The 17418-nt window shown below is 38.6% G+C and overlaps 1 protein-coding gene across 1 annotated transcript in view; it reads right to left on the bottom strand.

Moving 5' to 3' along the window:
- Positions 1 to 1907: 1907 nt before the first annotated feature.
- Positions 1908 to 17418, bottom strand: part of LOC124799656 (guanine nucleotide-binding protein-like 1) — a 67219-nt gene continuing 51708 nt past the window's right edge. The window contains exons 10-12 of the mRNA XM_047262937.1: positions 12595 to 12742; positions 12122 to 12262; positions 1908 to 2284 (exon numbers count right to left, since the gene is read on the bottom strand). Coding sequence (XP_047118893.1) covers positions 2031 to 2284; positions 12122 to 12262; positions 12595 to 12742 — 543 coding nt within the window. The 3' untranslated portion in view covers positions 1908 to 2030. The remainder of the gene's footprint in view (positions 2285 to 12121; positions 12263 to 12594; positions 12743 to 17418) is intronic.

The following is a 17418-nucleotide window of genomic DNA, read 5'->3' as shown; positions in this document are numbered from 1 at the left end:
AAGCTAAAGGTTCCTATTTAAAAGAAATTGTTTATCATCATTATTTATTATTGACAGTAAATCTTTGGATTAGGGCAGGACAACAACAACAAAAACGAAAAGCCAGATGTTGTTGAGTTCGAACCTGGCTGAAAAGAAGGAACAAAGGCAGGGGATCATAAAGAACCAAGGCCCAAAGATCCGCAAGAATTTCGGAACTTCATGAGGGTGGACATGGCCCGTTTCTAGAAGCTGCTGTCTATAATAGAAGGTGGAATTAGCAAGAGTGACAGTGTCATGAGGGAGGCTCTCACCTTCTTGAAAGTAAGAATTAAATCATATGTTTTATGATCATACCAGCCTAGATCACTGATAAAATACCACAGTACATGCCCTGTTATGTTGCAGGCTGGTTGTAACATTATGTTTCCAGGTGAGTGGGAAATCATTTAAGAATGTGGCTTTTAGCCACAGAATAGCACAGCCCACCATTTCAAAAGTTGTTGTGGGTGTATGCACTGCAATTTGCAAAACTTTCAAGGACCAGTACTTAAAGGTGCACTTGTGTTATTTTTCCAAGTTTGGAAAATGGAATGCAATGTGCTACTGAGAGTTTTTCAGTCATCATCTGTCGCACTGGGCGAAACTGCACGGACTTTCTCACTATCACTGCCAGTTTCTCTTTTCTGGCATGCTGAAATAAAGCAAGAGATGCAATCAAATCAAACATGAACATTTGTAAGCTAAGGCATTACGATACAAACCTAAAATCACCATGTAACTATCTATCGCTTACGCCTTAGTTCCACAGGGTCAGCATGGTTACAATGGAGTTGGCAAGGTTAGTTTTTAGGCGTGGCCAGATGCCCTTCTTGCCACTACCCCGTAACCCCCCCCCCCCCCCCCAATTCCCCCAGGACGGAAACAGTGTACCCCAATTGTCTGTATCCAGTGTAAATTGTAAAATAGTGTGAACGTGTATCAAATGTCTGCAACGCATGTAACTGAGTTGGAACATGGGGACCAGCCTGGTATTCACCTAGGGGGATGTGGAAAACCTCCTAAAAACCACATCCAGGCTGGCAGGCACACCGGCCCTCGTCGTTAATCTGCTGGGCAGATTCGATCCAGGGCTGGCGCACCTACCAGAGTCCAGGAAGCAGCGTGTTAGTGCTCTTGGCTACCCTACCCTGGTGGGTGAAAAATCACCATGTAACATTAAACGCATATTACTAAGAAAGAAACAATTGAACGATTGCCAACGTACCATATTATGATACAATGGGTCGTATGGACACCTTTCCTCGCCGTATGCCTGAATTAAGACACTTAACACCTCTTTCCACAATTTCATTTCTATAACGCAAAGTAATTAAAAGAAAAAAATGCTTTCACAAACAGCTAGTATTAGTCTCCTGGCATAAAAAAAAATCTGCATTTATGAAAACCTACTTATTGAAAAAAACACGGAAAATCCCCAACACAAAAGCTGAAAATAACTACTAGCCATCGAACAATAAGCAAATAACAAGCAGAAAGCACCTGGCTAACGTGTCTGGTAATTTTCGTAGTTTCGCCCATTCTACCGTTAGACGGCTGTAGCGCTAGACCAGCACCCTTTGTGGCAGATCGTTGTGTAATACCTGCTTAAGGATATGTGCCTGCTGTGTTGCACATGTGCAGTCTGCTACATCCATGGCAGGGGCATATATTTCTCCAGATACCTGGTGAGCTAAAAAATTTGGCAATTTTCAACATTTTTAAGAAATATTTGCAATGTGTAGTAGCAGCTAAAATCTTGGCCTTGTGTTACTTTTGGTGTATTCTTCCTACATAAAAAAATTCTGGGGCAGGTTTCGACATGTCAGATTGGACTGTTCCCTTGTGGGTGTTGTTGTATGTAATATAATGCTGAATGACGGCAACTCTTAGAAGAACAATCAAGATTTAATTGTACATTTTTAACATATGGATATTCATAATTTTAAATTTATATTATGATGAACTTCACAGCTCTCACTTATAACAATAAGTACAGTATTCAAGTTTTATTAATCACTTGTGTCGAGGCCCATAAATTTGTTGCTATATCCAACTGCGCCAACAGACTCTTCTTCTTCATCATCTTCCTCCTCTGAATCACCCTCATTTTTTTCTCCTGTATTTTCATGACTAATCTGCTTCTCAGATGTATCACTTTCTTCATCAGATGACTCAGTTCCATCCTTCAGCTCTGTGTTGTTCTCTTGTCCTTTTGCCTGAACCCAGTGCACAGTTTCAACATACTCATGGTTTTCCCATAATTCTAAAAGAAAGAAAAGTTACTCGTTACTTTAGAAATGATGTTACTTACTATCAGAAATAGAACAGAACACAATGTTACAGAGGAATAGTGGCTTAACATGCATAAAAATAGGTTAAAATACTATCAACCAATTGTAGAAAACTAAGGCCAGGCTAAGAGCAACTGAAACAAAACAAGGGAATTACCAGATATTATCTGCTAGGGTCTACAGTTGAGAACTTCAGAAATATTAGAGAACAGAAAAGAAGACTGACACAGTTCTGCAGATATGAGAGGATGGAGATCACTCATTAACACACATGTTGGGTCAACATGACTTGTGTGGCTTTTTTTCTTTTTCTTCATTCTGTTGTCTAGCATCTACTTTTCTCCCAGTTTTAGCACATCAACCAACAGGGTATGTGAGTGCAAGAAAATTTATGATGTGTTACACATGCATGAGCTTCTAGGAAAATTCTTCAGTATTAATATCCTGACAAGTTATTGTTTCCTTAATATCTGCATAAGAATGCAGTAAATGAAGCAGGCAAAAAGGAATACAAACATCTCAAAAATGAGATCAACAGGAAGTGCAAAATGGTTAAGCAGGGATGGCTAGAGGACAAATGTAAGGATGTAGAGCCACATATCAGTAGGGGTAAGATAGATACTGCCTACAGGAAAATTAAAGAGACCTTTGGAGAAAAGAGAACCACTTGCATGAATATCTAGAGCTCAGATGGAAATCCAGTTCTAAGCGAAGAAGGGAAAGCGGAAAGGTGGAAGGAGTATATAGAGGGTCTATACAAGAGCGATGTTCTTGAGGACAATATGATGGAAATGGAAGAGGATGTAGGTGAAGATGAAATGGGAGATATGATACTGCGTGAAGAGTTTGACAGAGCACTGAAAGACCTAAGTTGAAACACGACCCCAGGAGTAGACAACATTCCATTAGAACTACTGACAGCCTTGGGAGAGCCAGGCCTGACAAAACTCTACCATCTAATGAGCAAGATGTATGAGACAGGCGAAATATCCTCAGACTTCAAGAAGAATATAATAATTCCAATCCCAAAGAAAGCAGGTGTTGACAGATGTGAAAGTTACCGAACTATCAGTTTAATAAGTCACAGCTCCAATATACTAACATGAATTCTTTACAGACGAATGGAAAAACTGGTTGAAGCCGACCTCGGGGAAAATCAGTTTGGATTCCGTAGAAATATTGGAACATGTGAGGCAGTACTGACCCTACAACTTATCTAAGAAGATAGATTAAGGAAAGGCAAACCTATGTTTCTAACATTTGTAGACTTAGAGAAGCTTTTGACAATGTTGACTGGAATACTCTCTTTCAAATTCTGAAGGTGGCAGGAGTAACATACAGGGAGCGAAAGGCTATTTACAATTTGTACAGAAACCGGATGGCAGAAATAAGAGTCGAGGGGCATGAAAGGGAAGCAGTGGTTGGAGTGAGAGAGGGTTGTAGCCTATCCCCAATGTTATTCAATATGTATATTGAGCAAGCATTAAAGGAAACAAAAGAAAAAAATCAGAGTAGGTATTAAAATCCATGGAGAAGAAATAAAAACTTCGAGGTTCGCCGATGATGTAGTTCTGTCAGAGACAGCAAAGGACCTGGAAGAGCAGTTGAACGGAATGGACAGTGTCTTGAAAGGAGGATATAAGATGAACATCAACAAAAGCAAAACGAGTATAATGGAATGTAATCGAATTACGTCGGGTGATGCTGAGGGAATTAGATTAGGAAATGAGACACTTCATGTAGTAAATGAGTTCTGCTATTTGGGGAGCAAAATAACTGATGATGGTCAAAGTAGAGAGGAAATAAAATGTAGACTGGCAATGGCAAGGAAAGCGTTTCTGAAGAAGAGGAATTTGTTAACATTGTGTATAGATTTAAGTGTCAGGAAGTCGTTTATGAAAGTATTTGTATGGAGTGTAGCATGTATGGAAGTGAAATATGGACAATAAATAGTTTGGACAAGAAGAGAATAGAAGCTTTCGAAATGTGGTGCTACAGAAGAATGATGAAGATTAGATGGGTAGATCACATAACTAATGAGGAGGTATTGAATAGAATTGGGGAGAAGAGAAATTTGTGGCACAACTTGACTAGAAGAAGGAATTGGTTGGTAGGACATATTCTGTGGCATCAAGGGATCATCGATTTAGTACTGGAAGGCAGCATGGAGGGTAAAAATCATAGAGGGAGACCAAGAGATGAATACAATAAACAGATTCAGAAGGATGTAGGTTGCAGTAGGTACTGGGAGATGAAGAAGCTTGCATAGGATAGAGTAGCATGAAGAGCTGCATCAAACCAGTCTCTGGACTGAAGACCACAACAACAACAACAACAACAACAACAACAACAGGAAGATACAAGATGACTTGGACAGGATTTATGATTGGTGTAAAGAATGGCAGCTAACTCTAAATATAGATAAATGTAAATTAATGCAGATGAATAGGAAAAAGAATCGTGTAATGTTTGAATACTCCATTAGTAGTGTAGCGCTTGACACAGTCACAGTCATGTAATGTTTGAATACTCCATTAGTAGTGTAGCGCTTGACACAGTCACGTCGATTAAATATTTGGGCGTAACATTACAGAGCGATATAAAGTGGGACAAGCATGTAATGGCAGTTGTGGGAAAGGCAGATAGTCGTCTTCAGTTCATTGATAGAATTTTAGGAAGATGTGGTTCATCTGTAAAGGAGACCACTTATAAAACACTAATACGACCTATTCTTGAGTACTGCTCGAGCGTTTGGGATCCCTATCAGGTCGGATTGAGGGAGGACATAGAAGCAATTCAGAGGCAGGCTGCTAGATTTGTTACTGGTAGGTTTGATCATCACGCGAGTGTTACAGAAATGCTTCAGGAACTCGGGTGGGAGTCTCTAGAGGAAAGGAGGCGTTCTTTTCGTGGATCGCTACTGAGGAAATTTAGAGAACCAGCATTTGAGGCTGACTGCAGTACAATTTTACTGCCGCCAAATTACATTTCGCGGAAAGACCTCAAAGATAAGATAAGAGAGATTAGGGTTCGTACAGAGGCATAGGCAGTCATTTTTCTGTCCTGTTTGGGATTGGAACAGGGAGAGAAGATGCTAGTTGTGGTATGAGGTACCCTCCGCCACACACCGTATGGTGGATTGCGGAGTATGTATGTAGATGTAGATGTAAAATGTGTAGATGAAGATCCAACACTGTTACTTAATTATTTCAAGAAAATTACTGTGTTGTTAAAAGTGAGGACATAATGTTTGGCAAACAGTCCATCTGAGGAAATTCAGAGGATGATGACACTGTTGACTTATGGAAACCAATGAATGTGTTGTGTAGCAAGCAAGAGGTACACAACAAATACACCGAGAGGCCACCACCACACAGGTGCAACAGCAACCTTTCATTTGGTACCTCTCAGTTCCATGCAGCAGCCTCCAGATGACACTCACATACCTGGACCTCTTTCTGCTTCTGCATCACGTTTTTCTCTGTGTCACATATGTCCGCCAAAAGTGTGGACAGCCAAAAAAGAGAGTGCCGCCAATCGTGGTAACATTGTACCTGCAGCCAGCTCCATATAGTTCCCGCAAGGCTACTGTACATTCCGACTTAGCAGTCAATATTTACAGAGTAATAAGATGATGAAGAATGTCTGCAATATTACTTTCAGACAGAGTGACAATATCAGACACTGCAAAGTTGCCTAAATTTCACTGAATTAGTGACAGGACATCAAGGGCCATACATTAAACTGTACTAAAGTAAAGTACCATTTTGTAACACATTCTTAACAGATGTTATTGGTTATTTCTAGGGAGAGGAAAGAATTGTTTTATTTTATGCCCAAATTCAGTGCTGTTTTGTTGCCTAATTCATTTTTTACACTTTTAATATTTTTTTGGTCAATTTCAATATTATTTCATTCCAATGGTAATGTTATTTTTTCCAATTTCCGTGGGTTTTTTTTTTTTTTTTTTTTTTTTTTTTTTTTTTTTTTTTTTTTTTTTTTTTTTACCAAATTTGTTATTATTGTTCGCCAACTTTGCTGCAGTTTTATGGCAAATCTGGTGTAATTCTTCTGCCAAATGCAGTGCTATTTTTTGCCAAATTCAGTATTTTTTTGCTGAATACAGTGTTAGTTTCTTACCAGATTTGATTATATTTTTTGTCAAATATGGTGTTACTTCTTTGCCAAATTCAGAGTTTTTTGTCAATGTTTCTGTTATTTTTGCTAATTTTGGCATTTTTTCCGATTTTGGCACTGTTTTTCAACATTACATCGTAGTTTGTTACCCGGGAAATAAAATGTCACTTTAAGATTATGCATGAACCTTGGTTTCGAGGAAAAAGGAGGCCAAATGCATGTTTCAGCATTCAATAACTACCAGTTAAAGCAACAAATTCCACAATATTTCATAAAAATCAATGGCTTTGGAATGTCTGCTGTAAATGGTGTAAAACTGATACAAGGAGTTAATGCAACCCTCCACTTCTAAAGTAATTCATGACAGTGAAGTAGTTTGTATGTGACAGTCAGTTATATGGAATCAGCACAATAAGACGGGTTGACATGGAGATGTGACAGGATGGCAAAAAGAAGCTACTGTGTTTGACATCCTAATGACAACATATTGACTGAAGCTGCTCCATTTGTTGATGTATCAATGCAGACTGCTCAACAAGGAAAGATATATCACTCACAGACATGTAACACAGTAACAGTAGTCATAAAAAGACCCTAGCTATCATTTTCAAATGCAACATGAATTGCTGCTGTCAGTGAATGCAGGTTCACCTCAACAAGTTTTCAAAGGAACATTGCAGAAGATCTGCATGTAGTGGTCATATGCAGTCAGTTAATTGGCGTAAGGCCACTGCTCACTGTGGCAAATACAGCTGTATGTCTTCACTGGGTGGACGATGCACAAACTGGAAAGTAACTGACTGGAGTTGTGTAGTCTCACAAGTTGAGATTTTGCCTATTTTCAAACTACACAAGTTTCGGAGGCATGAATAACCCAATGAGTTATTTATTCTGTGGTGTGTGGAAGGTGTAGTTCAAGCTGGAGGTTGTTATGGGGACATTTACGTATCATATTTTATAGGCCTACCTGGATCACAATTTAAAAAAGTGATAAGATGGCTCATTACTTACAAGACACTACCATAGCAATAACCAATCAGAGTACAAGTTTGGTCACACCTTCTGTTCTGTGCACAGCTGTCATATTGATCTGCAGTCACAACTGCATACAACAATTGTGATCTGCGACATCATGTGAAATTTCTTTGAAAAGTGCTAAGACTATTAAGGGGATACGGAATCACCTATCCCCGCAATGTTAATATATGCCTACTATAGGGAACATTTTCTCACAAACTACTGGAGACAGAGAGGTAAAAATTTTACTGTATGTGCATTCATATGTTACAACAATACTGAAACAACAGTTTATTGTCAAAGTATTTTCTTACAGAGATATTGTACATTTATTTTTAAGTAAATTTTTTCCATCGCTTTTTACTAGACTATCACCCCTAAGTCTTTTGTAAATCAAGTAATTAAAAAATCGTTGTTTCAGTATGTAATAGGGACCTATGTCACTACATCATAAAAATTTCAGACTTCTAGGTTGACCAGTACCTGAGATAATGTTCCTAGATGAAGTAAAAAGTAAACTTACGGGAAACGGAGAAAGAAGATTAAAACATTCCTGATCCGTAGCTAATACCCCCTTCACAGTCTTCATAATCATCTTCAAGTCTTCTTTTGGCACCCCTCTGCACCTGTCTTGCTTTTTTCACTAATGTCTTGATTATATTATCAGCATGCCTTAGTCTGTGCTGATCTAAAAAGAACATAGCACGTACCGTACGGGAACCAACACACATACCCAACTTTTGAAGGACCTGGCATTTAGTTATATTTCCAAGATTGAAGGTTGCCACAGCATCATACACACCAAAATGTAGTGTATTAATTCCGACAAACACTGTTTTTGGGAGACGATGCCATATCACACTATTCAAGCACTCGTTGGGGTTCTGCGTTTTACCGTGAAGACATTTCATCAGAAGACTTCTGTCAGCCAGATCTCTGAAAATGGGCTTTATTTCTGCCATGATGGCTGATGGTAGACTGTGGTGGTGAATGTATTTCTCTCCTGTTGTTAGTCCCCTATTGTATTTACACCAGCTGTTTTCACCTTTGGGGCACAAACCATGTTGTGGATGCTCATCCGTGGATGCGGTGTGGAAATATAAAGCCCATATAGCTCTCCTCATTTCTTCAAGATTGCCTGTATTTTGCCTGATTGCAAGGCCATAGCAGTTCTGAATGTGGTCTATTATGGAATCAGTCAATCTTCCTCTGCCATCCAAGGTTTTCCCATCATCTAGTTTTTTCCCTTTCATAACTGATTTTAACCTTCTCAGCTTGGCACCCATTCTCTTCTGCACATGTCCTATACATTCAAGTTTGCTTATATTTACACTGTTCCCATATGGTTTGCTTTCCAAAACTTCTTTGAATGCTTTAGAGTCACCATCTCCCAGATATTTGACATAGCCAACATTATACCACTGTGAAGAGCGATGAAAAATTTTCTTCACCCCAGCAACCTCCATGCCACCACTACTACCATAATAATTAGCAATACAGTCATCACTGTGTTCATTTTTCAGCCTGTCTGTGCACCTACAGTATTTAGACATTATTGCAACATCAATAACCTTGCCAGTATCAACACTAGTTGCTGTTACAACACCATTGTTGGAGGTGTGGCCCCTTTTCTGCCACGTGCCATCAAACGCCACTGTGAGGTCACGACTGCCGTCATTTTCTTCCACTGCTTCTTCCACAGCAACCTGCATTGACTTCTGTGCTATATCTTCAACTGCAGATCCTAGTACATAATTGTAAGCTTCAAACTTTGAAGGTGCACTTGGAAGATTTAGAACACCACATAGCATATCACCAGCTGCTTTGCCCTTACCAATTGCTCGCAATCCATAAACTAACCTAATATTTACACTATAAAGTTCAGTTTTCTTGTATCCATTATTTACAGTTACTGAAACCGAACTTGGAAACTTACAGCTGTATTTACAAACACTGCATATTAAATTAAACTGGGCAGCCAGGCCAACATGGGATTCTACTTTCAGAGAAACGTTTCCATGACATTTTTTGCAGCACAAACTGTTTTCAAGAGCTTCACACAATATATTCGTATCAATGAGTTCAAAAACTTCATTCCCTCTATCAAGTAAATTATATTTCTCTTCCAAATCTCTTAGTTTTTTATGAGAAGCACTGTTTTCATTTGGTGTAAGTTCGTTCGGCAAATCAGTAATAAGTGGATTCACATTTTCCAACAGTGATGATGATGAACTGCTTTGCTTTGCTAATGAATCATTATTTCTTTTCTTTTGCCAGTTCACACGCTTTTTAAATACTTTTGCTTTAGCTCTAGGCATTTTCACTGCGAAAAATGAAGCACTAAATACGAAATAACTCAACAACAACTACTTTCTTATATCACACTGTTTACAAAACAGTCCCGCCACAAAGTCAAAGAGTAACTTGAGGAAACCAGAGAGAAACATTTTCGGGCAACTAGTGTATAAATAGTCGCTGGAAACCGGGATATTTGAATTCATGTCACTTTAAAGGTACTGCCAAAAAGTTCATGGTCAGCCACGAGAGACATGTATAACTAAAGCGCAATACCCGATCTCACAAATATATAAAAATAAAATAGTTATAATTGTAGTAGAGCTATGTATGATACGTCATTTTAAAGAGGAAACATGGCAGAATATAATACGCCAATAAAAAAAATTCGATTTTTTAACCCAAAATCCGATTCCGTATCCCCTTAAGATGCTACAACGTGAACTCAGTACTACACGATAACGCGGGAAGCATAAATACTTTAAATAGAACTGCGCAGCTGCTGCTGTACTGGAGCCATATGGCGCTTTGGTGTAATGGCAAAATGATAACATCCGCTCCTTTCCTGCTGTAGATTACTTTGTTATTCTGTCCCAGGTATAGGCCTACTCATTGAGGTTACTGTGAACATGAGCCAGGATGCTTATTTCAACACTGTAGGTGCCCAAGTGTAGCCCTTTCTTCTGTATCTTCATGATGAGTTTGCTGTGTACCCTACTGTCTTCCAGTAAGTCAACAGCCATGTTCAAAGGGCTGCACACATACAATCCTGCTTTGACAAACACTTAGCCAGCATATCTCATCTTGACTAGCCCATTAAATCACCCAATCTTAATCCAATAGAAAATGTCTTGTACCATTTGTAACAGTGGGTGAAATGTATGAGCAACACTGCATGGTGAATTAAACCAAAAACATCACAACAGCCAAGTGGTGTTAAACCATAAGCATAAATGCGGACATCAGTTTAATGACACTCTTTGTCACCATTGCTATTATTGTTTAATATGAGCTGCACTTCATATGCTCACCAACGTTAAAATGTTATTTTAGGCTTTTTGAGAGAAACAGAGACATGCAAAAATGAGTTTACTTCCCCAATTCATGTCACAAGCTTATTAGAAGTGGGCTCAGTGAATTCTCTACACTGTGTGAAATGTAAATTTTAAAGAGTGCTCATGTGCTACAGTTTCGCTTCATGCTATCTATCACTGCTGCCAATCTTTGTGATCTACAGTGTGTGGTGCAAAGTACATACATGAGTGGTGTACATAGTTGCTGCGACTGTATCATGTCAGATTTGAACATGAAAGTCTTTAAAATGAGCTATTGCGAAACTCTCGTTCTGTTTCCATATCACATCTCTGTCATAGCATATCATCTGCATGAAAAGTACACTTTCAGCACTTTACAAAATGCTTTCACCCCCACCTGCAATCACATCAACAACAGGTAACTCCCACCCTACACGTATTCAGTAGCTCATTTTACTTGTGTTAGTGTGGTGTAGTGACTTCGCTGGCTATTGGGTGACTTAACAAGTCGCCAGCCAATAACACTTCACTAATCAGAAATGGGCGATGTTTCCTCGATCATGATTAAGCATATTCTTCGAGACTCAGCGTTTGAATTTAAAATGTTGACAATTGCTGTTGTTGCAGAATATAGTACATCGGATATACATGTAAAAAGATGAGACTTAGTTATAAGTGGCACAAAAAAAGGTGGTGGTTGGATCCCTTCCTCATTTATTGGTTCGGTCTGAACACTATGCATCAACTGTCTTGTTTTACCATTATCACTGCAACCTACCTAGCAGTAATTGTATCATAGTTCCGCAGTGAAGTTAAATGTTGCAACTTGTGTTGGCAATACCGATCGAGGATTACATCAGCATTCCCTCTCCACATCTCTTCTCTCCACAATTGCCTAAAAGATTTCCTGCATTCCACCACCAACCGTGGTGCAAACCATCTGTCTTTTGAGCCATGAATTTATGGTGTAGGATTGCAAAAAACATAAAATCAGAGAATGTAAAATTGAAGTTCCACTGTATATGGAAAATACTATGTGCCTTACTCATAAAAGGTGAAATTGTTCAGAATCATTATTTTTGCTGATTACAAATGAATATTCCTAAGAACTGTCTCAAGTGGCAAACCAGTTCTTTTTCTTGCTATACTGAACTAACTTTAGTTGTCAGTGGGATTCAGACAATGGAGAAATTACCTTTATAATGTATAGGATATGATATGCCCATTTAGTTAATAACTGATCCTTTTTTCTCCCCAATACCTACTGATTTAGAAATACATGTCTCTAAATCATGCAACTGTTACAAATATTTATAGAATCCTTACCTTTATTGTTGCTGTAGCCTGCTGGCCGCATGCAAAGACATATTTTTCCATCAAGTGCCATACGTAACAGATGATTTGCTGCTCGATATGAATCGAGGCGTGATGTCCTTGCTGTGAAAAAACCACGTTTCTGAGCCCACCCTGAAACATGAAAAATAAGACCATAATGTAAGCAAGGAGTAATTCAGTCACATCTGTTAAAACCTTTAATAATACACTACTGAAAACAATGTTTGGGTCTTGTCATTTTAGTTATTTTATTCTGTAATAACACAGCAAATTGCCAAAAGATATGACATTTCATGACATTCAATAAATAATAATGTAGCTGCAAAAGATTAATACAGAGCATGAACTATGAATGTAAATCGGAATTCATGGCTCATCTATCAGCCATTCAAGATTTTCTTTTTTATAGGAGGAGTGCCAGGGATAGTTTTCAGGAGCACTGGTATATCGTAGTAGATTCTTACCATCACAGATGTCCATTGCAGACCACTCCTCATCTCCCTCAGGATGCTTAATTTGTAGTAAATGTGGTAAATCCATTCTCTCCCCAAGAAACTGAATTGCTGAATATGGTTCTCGGAGCTGAGCAATTGGGTAACTCCCCATTAGCACCTTAAAAGAACAAACATAAAGAAGTTATTAAAGAAATTGAACTTCATCAAGCTAATTACTAAGTTAAGCATCTTCAAATGCAGTTAACTCTTGACAAGTTTGACAACAAGTAATTAAGGTACACACAGTTCAACCAATTGATTATCATGGCAAAATGGAGAAATCAGGCAGCATTCTGGATATCAAATTACTGAATAGAACCAGTCTTTACAGTTTACTGAAAACAAGCTATCCTGTGTTATACATCCTAAGTTCAGAAAAAAGTTCAGTAATTAAAAACACACACACACACACACACACACACACACACACACACACACACACACACACACACAACAGCAGACACTCTTGCTACAGCAAAACGAAACAAAAGAAATTCATTCCGCACATAAAAACGAATTGCAAGAATATATTTAGTATTAATGAGTGTGCTTTGTACTTGAATCTACCATATAAGTGTAGAAGAATGTAAAGAATGGTGCGGCAAACAAAAACTGTGAGTAATGATAATAGTTAATACTGCTTACAAATGCAAGGTAAAGCATGAGAACTGTTCACGATCCCTAGCCCAAAATTATAAGAAAAACTATTGGGTTGGTGCATAAGTTTGTAGCATTTTTCTGTAAGTTTAATGAACACAACAGATATACATCACAGAGACTTTTAAGTCATCAATTTTCCTTGCCTATTTATAACAGTCTGCTGAGATAGGATAACTTTTCAATTCAGTGACAGTAGAAATCACATGGTTTTGAGGTGAAGAACTCATCGAATCATGTTCGGAGCGCATTTTCATCAAGAAAGGAAACCCCAGAAGGTTGTTTAATAGGCGAAAATCTGAGGGTGAAAGATCAGGTGAATAAGGTGAATGGAGGAAGATTTCCCAACCCAACTCCTGTATGGTGTTTTTTGTCACTCTAGCACAATGTGGGCACGCCTTATCACGGAGCAGCATCAACTCACAAGGTCTTCCTTGTCATTGTTCTTGGATTGCTTCTGCTTCTGCTGTTGACAATACAGGCCAGTAGTCATGGTCACATCTTGGTGAAACCATTTATAGTACAGCACACTGTCGCTGTCCCACCAGATGCATAACTATCTTTTGTGGATGTGCACAGGTCATTGTACAGGGAGTTGTTGCTTTGTTTTGTCTCAACCATTCCTTTCTTTTCCTTATGCTAGCATAAAGATACAATTTCTCATCACCAGTAGCAATACATGATAGGAATGGTTGGAGTTTTCACAAGCCAATTGATGGCAACCAAGCAGAGATGCATATACGGCCACCCGCTGATGCGGTATGCACACACCCAATATTTGAATCTACCCTAGTGCATGCAAAACAAAAACCCTCCATACTTATGCACCAACCTAATATATTGTTATACTGGCTACTAACGATAATTTACAATAAAGACTTTATTGCAGTCACAATTGATGGTATTTAACCTGTATCACTTGTAGCTCCAAATGTACACAGTTTTTTTATGAAACTACCACTATTCTCCCAAAACATACATGTAATATCAGGACAAACAATACCTCTGTGGAAAAATGAATCCTTTAAAGCATCCTCCTTCACCAATTGTCTTTCTGAACTAATCTAGAACAGCAGGTTTCAATTTCACTCACCACTGCACTCAACGCATCTCCTCGCCCTTAAAAACTACTCCTCAAACAATTTATTTTCCCCACACGCCTTCTGAAAACTAGGCACGCTCACTGTCTCAGGCCTGCAGAAGTTCTTCAACTTCAGTTGTGCAAGACAGGTAATGTCATATGAGAGTGGCTGCTCAATAACTCTGAAGCTTATTGCTGCTGAAAAATCACCACAAATTTCGTCTATGTCTTCGAACAATACTGTAATGAAAGATCCTTCATCAGTGTTTTGACTTGAAACATATTAAAGTGTCTCTGCATCTTGAGCAAGGCTTTATTCTATATACTTTTTCTGAATGGATGCTTGCTGAAATCTGAATGCCAGTACATACTGACACACATCTTATAGTGAAGAAAATTAATGTCATTTTAACTTTACAGTCGGGGCTTTCAGGCTGCGACTGGTGCAGCCTCAAAACAGATTAGTTTTTTGACTTGCTTAAAAATTACAAAAATAAAGCCAAGTTCTGTTGCTTGTTTGGTGATATAGTGGTGAAGTGGCAGAGTACATATCAAAGATCACAGGTTCGGTACCTGGTCAATCCTAGGATTTTTATCTGTCACTTGTCACTTTTTTCACCTCTTGCAGTGTTTGCTGATGTGTAAAATGTTAGTTGCACAGTAGTTTGGAATCCATGTTAAATAGTAAGTGTCCCTGTAACTGGCTAAGTTGGTTCAAAGGCCAGAGGAAGACAGCAGCCAACAGGACTAAAGCACTGCAGTGTTCAGAAAAATCTTCAGGTTGATGACTGCTTGACTCATTTTGGAAATAAAGCTGTTTTGTTGCTTGTAACAACAGTATTCACGTAGTGAGATGTATCATTTCCACACTGTTTGAGGATTTCTTTGCACCACATGATACAATGTGCCATTTAATCCTCTAGTAATGAGTTTGGTACCAATACAAGACAAAGACTTGCCATTTTAATGTGTTCTTGCTGACTTGTGTGAACTGCTGGTACAGAAAGTGCTAAGAACTTCTCTTTATGGTGGTATGAAGTACCCTGGCCCTCGTTTCCTGATTCCATACACAGTAACATTTTCCTCTGTAATATATCAAGGAAGTTAGCCTACTAAAGAGCAACACTCGGAATGAAGTTAATACTCACGAGCACTCTGTAAATTGTCTACATAGCATGGACATGTGAACAGCCTCCTCCTCCAAGCACTGAAGGTTGCTGTGGTATATTTTTATATAGGCTAGCATTAGTCTTCATGCTTTACATAAATTCAACATAAATATACAAGAGAAGTGATGTAACTACCAATAATTATTCTGGCACGTATATAATGGTTATGAATGTGCAGTATCTGAAATTGTGCAGCCCAGCTAATTATGGCAAACTCTTGAATCTGATGATGGTCCATTCCAAGACTGTAAGTACTAGTTAATAGAGAGAAACTTGACATACAACTAAGGAATTAAATCATCAACTTCATAAAATTTTAATGAAGTATGAGTCCACCATCAACTTCTAACAATTTATTCAATTGAGAGTCAATTAGTGAAGCTCAGCATTCTGGAAGTTAAGTTTTAGTGAAACATGTCTCTGATTTGGTCTGTATATTTTAAGTAAACATTTTTACTCTGGTGCTAGTTGCTAAACCTATATGTCCTCAACATCAATGATTGCAAATTGGCTTTGGCTGGTGGGAAAGTGAAGGAATCAGGAGTGAAATAAGGTATATTTAGTGCAATGTTGTATCAAACACCAAAAAGATGTTAATTATTGTAAAACTGTTTATTGCCCCCCCCCCCCCCCCCCCAGTCGAAGGAGATCATTGTTCATACTTACAGTGCAGGTCAGTCTGATTCAGTACATATATATATATATATATATATATATATATATATATATATATATATATATATATATATACACACACACACACACAAAGATGAGGTGACTTACCGAACAAAAACGCTGGCAGGTCGATACACACACAAACAAACACAAACATACACACAAAATTCAAGCTTTCGCAACAAACTGTTGCCTCATCAGGAAAGAGGGAAGGAGAGGGAAAGACGAAAGGATGTGGGTTTTAAGGGAGAGGGTAAGGAGTCATTCCAATCCTGGGAGCGGAAAGACTTACCTTAGGGGGAAAAAAGGACGGGTATACACTCGCACACACACACACATATCCATCCACACATATACAGACACAAGCAGACATAAATATGTCTGCTTGTGTCTGTATATGTGTGGATGGATATGTGTGTGTGTGTGTGTGTGTGTGTGTGTGTGTGTGTGTGTGAGTGTATACCCGTCCTTTTTTCCCCCCCTGAGGTAAGTCTTTCCGCTCCCGGGATTGGAATGACTCCTTACCCTCTCCCTTAAAACCCACATCCTTTCGTCTTTCCCTCTCCTTCCCTCTTTCCTGATGAGGCAACAGTTTGTTGCGAAAGCTTGAATTTTGTGTGTATGTTTGTGTGTCTGTCGACTTGCCAGCACTTTCATTTGGTAAGTCACATCATCTTTGTGTGTGTGTGTGTGTGTGTGTGTGTGTGTGTGTGTGTGTGTGTGTGTGTGTGTGTGTGTGTGTATACTTACTTACTTATCGCGAATGGACCCAGAAGGATCACGCAAAGCTTTCTGACGTCGTTTCTTCCATACTTCTTTCATTCGTTCTCCATGTTTTCTTTTTCTTTCTTCTGTCCATTTTGTTCCTGGTCTCTTTAGTGCTTCCTTCTCCGACAATACAATCCACTTTTCCACCTTATTTCTAAAAGTTTTTCTATCTTTGACATCTTTAAGTTCAATATTTGCTTTTTGTAAATCTAATTTTACTTGGCTAATCCATGGTGTTGTTGATTTGACTTTTTCTATGTAAGTGAGAATTCTGTTGGTGAGTCGTGTGGGGGGAAGTCTAGTGACATGTCCATAAAATTTTAATCTTCGCCTTCTTATGTCTGCTGCCAGGTTTGATCTAGTTTCTGTGGTTCTTCTTGATTGTATCCGGTATCCTTCTTCTGTTAATTTTGGACCTAAAATCTTTCTCATAATTTTGCGTTC

Source organism: Schistocerca piceifrons, chromosome 1, assembly GCF_021461385.2.
Source record: "Schistocerca piceifrons isolate TAMUIC-IGC-003096 chromosome 1, iqSchPice1.1, whole genome shotgun sequence".
Classification (NCBI taxonomy): Eukaryota; Metazoa; Arthropoda; class Insecta; order Orthoptera; family Acrididae; genus Schistocerca; species Schistocerca piceifrons.
This window is presented reverse-complemented; position numbering and strand designations above follow the sequence as displayed.